Genomic DNA, 9,209 nt, shown 5'->3' on the forward strand with positions numbered 1-9,209 from the left:
CTTTCCCTCTGCAGTCTTTCTGATAGGCTTCACAACCTGAGTTACTGAACAGCACAGCAAGCTTTTCATAGCTTGGCATTCAAGAAATCGTTATCCAAGTTGCAGGATCGTTGTTATCAGAAATTCCAGAATCATTAAAAGATAAGTCGAAACACTTAAATGCAAATATTTTATTCAACAGGCTTTAAGCTCTGAGTTGGCTCAAGCCAGAGATGAAACCAAGAAAACACAAAACGATGTCCTTCATGCTGAGAATGTTAAAGCAGGCCGTGATAAGTACAAGACTCTTCGACAGATCCGACAAGGCAATACAAAGCAGCGTATTGATGAGTTTGAAGCAATGTGAGAGCTGTTATTTTGCATATCTGTTCCTCGTAAAGCTGAACCACCAACAGAGAAAAAAGCAGGCCTTTGCAGATGTGATGGATTGCACCCCACTTTGCCAAAGCACTTACTACCAGTTTGACTACCGTGGCTAGAAGATAAATGTAGGGGAAGCCATTCAGCAGTAAGGCAGTCTGTCATCCCGAGCTTGTTGGGGGGGAGGGCATGGAGAACGATAGTTTTTTTCCCCATTGTGTTTTCAGTTTCGTAGTTTCATCTTTTTTTCTTTGGATACTGATGTGAAGTATATAATGACTGACAGGTGTATATATTGCTTGAACATTAAGAAACAGAAAGAAGAACGGAACTGAACCTAAACTGGATAGGTACTATTTCAGTATGAAGTTTGAAATCACAATTTTTCAATGCAGCTACACCATTGCGAGTTTGATATTGCTGACTTTCAGTTTTAGGTGTTTTTCTTTCTCCCAAGTGAAATTCTTTGGTGTTTCATGCCCTGTCATCATTGATGGTTTTCTTTGCCTACCTGTTCACAAAGGTCTGGATGGCAGGTGGTAGTTCCATGAATTATTTTAAAATGGAACGCTACCTGTGGGCAGCACATGGCTGCTGATAGGCTTGAATGTGTATTGCTTTTCCTAGGTGATTCTTTTAGATGCGCATAATGTTCCAATGCAGCAAAGCAAAAACAAAGCAAAGCTTCATGTGCTATTTGCTTGTAATTATTTTATTTACAGTAGGGAGATCCGGACCTTTCTGGCAAGGGAGCATATGAAAACATCAGTCCCAGGGAGGGGACAGTATCCTACCTCACTACTATGTACATGATGACTGGTCCTTCAAACACCATGAAAAAAATTGATGTTTAAATTGATGATCCCTACACAGTGAGATCACAGTGCTGGGAGCCCTTACTCCTAGGATTTTGTTTCCTTTAAGAGGGATTTGTAGTGATAAATACTGTCTAACTGCCTTTAGTTTAAATTGTAAAAGCATCTTGTGTGTTTTAAAGCTGTCACCAGTCACTGGTATGCCCTCTCCTGGGAGGGGTGTAGGATGTGCGTGTCAGTTAGCTTGGTTTGGGGTTTCCAAATACAAAATAAAGGTTCCCAGAATTGGAGTAAAAGTGGTGGTAGCTTCAGTTTTCGGTGAAGCTAGTGTTGTAATTGTCATACCTGATGTCAGATCATTGCTAGGAAGTCCTTTTCCTCTTGAAAAGGACACCTGCTTTTTGAGAAATTTGCTTAGAAATTAATCTTTAGAAATAACTTTACAGTTAACGTGGACTGCGGTTACTCCCTCTGTTAGAGTACCCTAGTAAATATCTACAGCGGAAGAAACCTGCTTTCTCTGAGGATGGTTCAGCTCTTTTCTGTTTGATATTATGCACTCATAAATTTACACTTATCTATTAAAATTTGCCATTTTATTAAACATGTTTTTCATGCACAATACATTTAAATTTCTTATGAACAGTCCAACTAAGGTGTTTTTTTTCTTTTATTATTTTGTGGAATTAAAGGTTGGCTATATGGGGTGACATCATGAAAATAAAATAAAGATACATTAATATATTTTTGGTTTGCGGGGCTAAACATACCTGACCATGAAGACTGACGTGCAGATGATGCACGTGTTTCAAAATGCTGCTTGGTGGAAGTTGGTGTTTCTTCTTGCAGTGCATTGCAAGAACAGTTTTTGTTTCACAGGCTTCAGACACCTAAGCTTGAGCAAAATTCTGAAGTATTCGAGCAGTTTGCCGTAGCAGGTGAAATACCGTGCTTCCAGCGAGTTCTCATTTTGCCCTGGAAAGTGTGCACTAACACTGCTACACCAGTTTCAGTGCTGGGAAGAGCCACCAGTCAAGTTTGCTGTTCATAAATCTCCCGTATCTAGCGTAGGGCGTAATGGACTAGGTCCGTTTATAAAGCTGTGTGGATTTTTTTTTTTTTTTCTAAACAACCAGGAACAACCATTTGTATTATGGATATTCACAATGAACAAAGTGATAAAAACTGCTGTCACCAGCAGCTGGGAACACTTACTGGTGCAGAAATACTAAGAATACTTTTAATGATTACTTGGTGAAGTAATTTTCCACATGCTTTTTCCTTTAGCATCATGTTTTGTGTTGTACAATTAAGCTACAATTACATCTACTATTTTGGATAACTTTCATTGGTTAACAATAAAGAGATACAGTTAATTTCTCTGAGGTTCATTGTTGTTATTTGATGCCCTTCATTTCTGACAGCGTTACTAAACGCACTGTAATAGCCTTTTTCCAGAGCAGTGAACAGATTTTGATCGTCTCCTTTTGCACTCTGGTCAAAATGAAATAAAAAGAGAAATAGTAATTCCAAGTTGTATCCCTAGATACTCTGCTTAGGAGATTACCACATGCAGTTGGGAGGAAGTGCTGGCGATTGTCAATTCAAAACAGGATGTGAATCACCAGAGCAAATTGGCTCTCTTGAGAGCAGAGGGTAATCTGGCCGCAGAAGCGCTCTATGCGTAATGTAAGGACTTCCGGTCACTGCCTACGTATTGCTTAGCTCCAGGTGAAGTGAAATTTAGTTCAACAGGTCAATGTCTTAAGCACTGAGAAAGCTTGATGTGTGGTTTTTTTTCTTCTTGTTTTTCTTTCTGTCAAATAAATGCATGGCCCTGCGCTTTAGATAATGGCAAGTTTGTGGGTGTTCTCACCTGCCTAACACTGGGAGAAAGCAGGAGGAGTCGTCCTCGATAAATAGGTGTCCAAAAGAATTCGCTAAGCAGCTCTCACAGGAATTGGACCTCCTCCCAGGTGACATTCCATTCTGTCCTGTATTTGTGTGGCCTTGCACTCAGTACACGCACGCGACCCTTTTTGTTATTCCATGTGGCAGAATTGCTGTGGTGAGTTAACACTGTGCTTGGTGCTTTTAACTGTGCACGTTTCTAGTGTCATACTCTCTCCTCCTGGAGGCCCTCCACTGAAGCTTTAGATTTGAGGTTTCTCACTTGTTAGAGAGCTGCTGCATAGGTAGGTAGTTTCAGAATATTGTGCTTGAAAGGGGAGGTAAGTGCTTTGAAAGGCATTTTTAAAGATATGCTCTTGAGGTAGAGAGAAAAGAATGCAGAATAGTGCCACTCTTGACAGGCCAGACTAGACCAATCACCCAGGACGTGTTGGTGTGAAAGAAGATACCCTGTCATCTTGAAGAAGTCCCTCTCTACATCAAAACCAACATTTTCCATTGGTTGTACTTTTTGAGTACGTGTTTCTTGTGTACTCTCTTTTTTCCAAAACAGAACAAAGTTCACGCCTGCCTTTTTAAACCCAGTTTGGGACGCGTTATTGTGCTCTTGTCTCTTCTTAAAACACGTTCTCCAGGGCTGTTCAAGTTACCTGCTTCTGCACCTCTGGGGAAAAAAAGAGATTTGTTCTAAACAAAATATTTTAAACTTCCGACAAAGCACCTTGAGTATGTTTTCTTAATTTTTTTAAAGAAAATGCAGATACTAAAATGATGAGTTAATACCTTTTGCTTTTGAAAAGGAACTTCTTTGCAAGCATTTTCCATGTCTGTTTACACGTGGATAATCTAAATGGCTTTTCTCCCCGAGACAGTTTAGTTTCAAGAATCAGGGCTTTTAACAGAGGTGATGTATCCCAGCGGGATGAGGTTGTTGATGCTGGTGTTCAGAAATGTACCTTCTGAGTGAAAAAAGAAAATGGAAAGCTTCCTGACAAAAGAGTAACGTTCACTTATTAATAGAAGTCGTCTCGTACGCATCTTGGCTGGTAAGATTTTCCTGGAAAATGTAGTAGGTGTTAGTGGATCAGCACACAAGCTGTGGTAGTTCCCCTGACCCCCTCAGAGCTTATCCTGCTGTTTGTGCTTCCAGAGGGAGAGTCGCTGCCTCCCGGCTGACATGCTGCCCTGGCTGGTCACCAGGGTGGGGGATGGGAGACGGGTCAGGCTGAGTGCCGTGGGCACCTGCCTGGCAGCGTGTCCCTCTGCTCTGCCCCCAAGCAGGCCAGTGCAGCACAGCTCAGGGGTCTGCGAGCGTGTGAGTTTGACACAGCTGCCCCTTTTCCCAGTCTGGGGACCCAGTAAGCAGCAAGGAGCAGCTGGAAGGGATGGTGTCATGGTGAAGAGCGATGGTAGGGGGCTGTAACGCAGACATGAGCTAGAGCCCTCCCCTGGCCCATTTATTCGCTTGTGGTGACAGCTCCTCAGGATGCTATTGCAGCATCCATGGACTCGCTGTCTGTGATCAGAGTTGTTGTTTATCGTGTTCAGCAGCCAGTTTGTTGGAGGGAGTTGTGCTTTTCATTTCCCAGAGCTGAGCCCAGATCTATAGGCCTAGTTCTAGTGACCTGATTTTGTGCAGATTCATGGAGTCTGTCACTTCGTTCACTTTGCTACCTGAAGACTCCGAGCTGATAAACCGCTCCTTTGGAGCGCAGTTAGAGCAACTTCGGTTTGTTTTGCCTTCTCTCATTTCCATGCAGAGAGATTGCTGATATATTAAATATGTTTCATTTAATAGGAACAACGTGGACTCACCAAAGCCCAAAAAGCCTCTCCCCAAAATTCCAATCCCAAACCACCCAATTTCTTCACAAGCAGAGTCCGCAGCGTTTGCAGCAGTGCCTTCTACATACTCGGGAAGAAACAGATTATGCCCCCGCAGCTCATAGTTCAGGGAAAGACAAAGTTAGCAAAGGGAAACGGCGCGTTTGGAATTGCTGGAATTCCACTAGGTGTTTGTACTGGCTCTTGTAAATAACGTTTCAGAGTGTTTCTGTTCACTGCAGTAGGCTTTAGGCAGCAGAAGAGACAAGGGGAGATGGAAATGCACGTCGAAGGAGGCGGCGTGCTTGGTGCAGATGTTCCTAATGCACGTGTGTGCGAGAGTTAATCGTCCCTGTGCTCTGGATAAGTGGATCAGGTGAAAAGAGATCAAACCCAGAGGTAGGACAACTGCATTGCTTTTTTTGTTTTGTTTTGTTTTGCTTGTTTGGGGTGGATTTCTTCTTTGCTTTTAAACTACCTTATTTACTCACGAGGAGTTGCCATTATCTGAATGTTTAGCTGAAGGCTTTTCGAAAGCCTGCTGCCCAGCCCCAGAGGTCTCGGAGGGCTTAAGGCCACGTGCACCCAGGCCGGCCTCTGTATTGCAGCTGCTACAGCTGCAGGCTGATAATTTTGCCTTAGAGCAATTTTTGCACTGACGAGAGTTGTGCATAAGCACGGTTACAGCTGCCCCACGGTTGGTTTGTTACAGCTGCCCCACGGTTTGTTCCAGCAATGCGAAACCCCTGTGTACCCATGTGAAACAGTAATCGCGTGGCAGGCTCCCTGACCACGTATGCTGAACGCGGCAGGATCTCGTATCAAGTCTGCAGCTCCCTGTGGCCTCAGCTTTCACCCTTCTTATTCACCCTTGATTTCTTCATTAAACTTGATACAGTATTTAACTTCTTAATCTGTAACTTCACTAATATTCTACTAACCTGAGCTTCCAGCAGGGGTTGACTACTGTGTCAGCTATTTTCCTAACATACATTATGCTGATGAGTTGAAATAGTCATCTTTAAGCAGCACTTCTGCTTAATTAATCATCTCTATGAATATGGTAATTGCAGTTGTATTGCCAGAAGGAGATTCATTTGCATCGGGGCTGAGGCTGGAAACTTTTCTGCCAGGTGCGCTTTGGTCTCCACCCTTTGGTGTGTAGGTAACCTCCAGAATCCACAGGCCAGCTGATCCCACCGCCACCCCCCTTACTGCTGACAACTAATTAATTTGTGTTTGAGCGAGCAGATCCAGTGTTTAGGGATTGGGGACAGTGCAGCAGCCTTGCTCACACATCAGAAGGTTTCTAAAAATGAGAAGCAACCTTGGTGTTATTAATCGGCACTTCTGCGGCGTGTTTCCTGTCCGTGATAGTTTTTCTTCAGTTTAATTCACACTGGGAATTTTTGGATCTCTCCTCTCCTTTCGGGGGTCCAGCTCAGCGCTCAGTGCCAGGTGTACTTCTCTGTGCCATCTGCAAGCGCAGCTCTTCCTCTTCCTTCTTTCGCATTTGGGGTCTTACAGTGTTGCTTTCAACAAAGCCCGCTCACTCATCACGTTTAAATTTAGAACTGTTACTACTGCTTGGAATCATCTGTGGATTAATTTTGGCTACGTGTTCTCCTACCAGGCGTGAATAGTGTATGTCACCTTCTTGAAGAAATAACTGTAGTTAATATTTGCTCGTAGCATTCTGGAGAACAGAGGATGTCAGAAAACAAGTATGTTGTGTCGCTTGTCTGTCTGCCCAAACCGCGCGGGAGAAGGCACTGGAACGGGGTGGTTGTGGCTGCTCGAACAGCAGAGCGGCCGGGCACAGTTGCATGCTGCTTTGGCTTTGCTTTTCTGCGCAGCGCTTGTCCTGGATGCAAAAATACTAGAAAGAAAAAAAAAAACCCCATGAAATAGTTTACTTTATTCTGTGGGCTCTTATTTAAAAGAGTTAAGGTTGTATTCCCGCCTTCAGCCCCTCTGCAGGTCACCGTGCTGGAAGCTGGACCAGTGCACAGCTGAAGCGCGGGTGTCTCTGGGGAGCAGGGCGTCCCGTGGCGCCTCAGCCCAGCCTGACTTTGAGAAGCAGAGGCAGGTGTGGGGCGAGAAGATCTCGTACCTCTCTGGTCACCTTCTTCCTAGAACCTTCCTCCCAGCAATGGCTCCTGTATGCTTTGGGTGTCCCTTTTCATACGGGTGTCTCCCAGTCTGCTTACTCCTCACCCGGCTTTACTGCTGTTGTTGTTGGCGTGTTTGGGTTTTTTTCTGTCCCTGCTGGTGTGTCCTGCCATTGATTTCATGTGAAGAGTAGATTTCAGTTTAGATCATTACGAGCTTTAATGGAATTAAATGGGTTTGTTCAGTGCGAGAAGGCAAATTAAGACAGGGAGGGAAGATGTTGCCTAAGTATTAGTTTAAAAATATTGCGAGGAAAAATAAGTTCAAGCCTTAGGACTTACCAAAAGAAGTAGGTTGCGTTAGGTGACCACCTAGACTCCAGGGTGAGAACAAGAGGCAGGCAGCTACGTAGGGCACTGCAGAGTCTTTCTCAAACCAAGTTTATGGTAGCAAAGTACTGCGGTAAAATTCACCAGGCTTTTAAAATCATTTACTGGCCTTTGTTGGATTCTTTAGAGGGCACTGGAGAGAATCCGGGTTTCTTTCCTCAGCCGTATTCCCTTTAACTACCTCTGTTGTGGCTTACTGTCAATTCAAGGGTCAAAATGCCCTTTTCCTCCCCGGTGATCCCGTAAGACTGTGTTTTGCCTGTGACACTGCAACCAGCCCTGCAGTCTGGAGCGTAACGGTTCGGGCTGTTTTCTGAGGGGAAGGTGGTGTAACGTGCTTTGCCTCTAACCGAGCTTCGTACCTTACACGTATGTGTACACACGTGTATATATACGTGTATACACACACACACGTGTACATATAGCACCGGCAAGCTTCTAATACAGTGTGTGGTATTTTTAAGGCTGCATTAAAGTGAAATACGCAAGTTGCTCCCTACATAAAATTTGCTCTCGAATAGTTTTTTAAATCAAGCCTTTTAGAGCTGAGTTTAAAACATTATTTAAAAAATAATGCAGAGTGAGTACGGTTCAGTCTTGTCCTTGATATCAAAATCGGGTCTGTTTAGCTGTACGTTCGTGTTTGGGTTTATCCTCCCGCAGCAGCCAGGTGTTTCTGGGGCCCTCTCAGTCCCAGGGAACATGGCACTGGTCTCACTGGTACCTTCCCAGTCTGCAGTTTCCTTCGCTGTAGGAGCCTGCTTCTCCTCCACACCGCTGGCCAAGCTGCTGTCAGCTTTTTGAAACACCGCAGTGGTTTTAGTACTTCTGAACCTGAACCTCGTCTCCTTTTTTGCTTGTGCTTAAGCCCTGGAGGTTCCCGTGGGCTTTCTGTGCCAGGAAACGGTGCGGAATTTCTGTGGGCAACAGGCTGTGGTGCAAAATTTGACATGACCTGCTCTAGTTGCACTCATAGGCATAAAAAATCGCTCTTGAGGGCTTCTTACTTCTGAATAGCAACTTATTCCCTGTGCTTATGGAATGGCAAAGAGAATCTGGTAATTAATCTTTCTCCTGATCGCTTTTGAATCAGATTTGGGTTTATTAATCCTTAGAGCTGAAGCGTTTCTCTAGAACAGAAAGGTTCGCACTAGAGGAAGGCCGAATTTGAAATACTGACTGATTTTTCTTTGCCTCTTCATAATGTTGATATGGTTAAGGAAGTAATTCTCTAAAAGGAAAACGTTTTTCAAGCCACTTCAACAATGAATTCTCGTAAAAATGGAAAACAGGCATTTTTTGGAAATGTATCTTCACCCCAGTAAATTTTGACTCATCGTGAAGATTTCCGCCAGAGAACTTTAAACTTCGGGAGGTAAACGAATTTGAGAGAGACTCTTTCTGCTGCCCTCACCTTTCCTCCAGGCTCGTGGAAGGCAGCGAACCGAATCGGCTGAACCCCGGAGGAGTGCAGCGCACAGCCCGTGCACAGCCGTGCCGGAAGAGGTGTCTGAAATCCTCCGGGCTGCCACTGAGCCTTCGACACGAACGCTCTGTTTGGCGCGGTTGTACCACAGCATCTTATTCCAGCTGCCTGCGGGGAGCAGTGTGAACTCGGTCCCGCCTACGCTGCGCTCAGCCGTGGTTTGCGTTGTCTCGGTTAGCAAATTAAAACTCTGCCCGGGTGGATTTTAGGCTGGGTTCTTCGTAAGGCTGAAATTTGCCGTCAGCACGGTGCTGGTGCCTGCAAGAGTTTGACTCTGGCGTGGAAGAGTAGTTAAAGAGTCGGACCCGCTCT

At 44.6% G+C, this 9,209-nt stretch overlaps 1 protein-coding gene across 2 annotated transcripts in view; it reads left to right on the forward strand.

The window, feature by feature from the left end:
• The window catches only part of RDX (radixin), a 39,328-nt gene that overhangs the window by 29,321 nt on the left and 798 nt on the right, over positions 1-9,209 (forward strand). The window contains exon 14 of one of the 2 annotated variants that reach the window (XM_010134902.1): positions 182-342. In XM_010134902.1, the coding sequence (XP_010133204.1) occupies positions 182-342 (161 nt within the window). Of the gene's footprint in view, positions 1-181; positions 759-9,209 lie in introns of those variants that run through there. The other variant, XM_010134903.1, reaches the window with a different exon arrangement.

Source organism: Buceros rhinoceros, unplaced genomic scaffold (genome assembly GCF_000710305.1).
Source record: "Buceros rhinoceros silvestris isolate BGI_N320 unplaced genomic scaffold, ASM71030v1 scaffold1644, whole genome shotgun sequence".
Classification (NCBI taxonomy): domain Eukaryota; kingdom Metazoa; phylum Chordata; class Aves; order Bucerotiformes; family Bucerotidae; genus Buceros; species Buceros rhinoceros.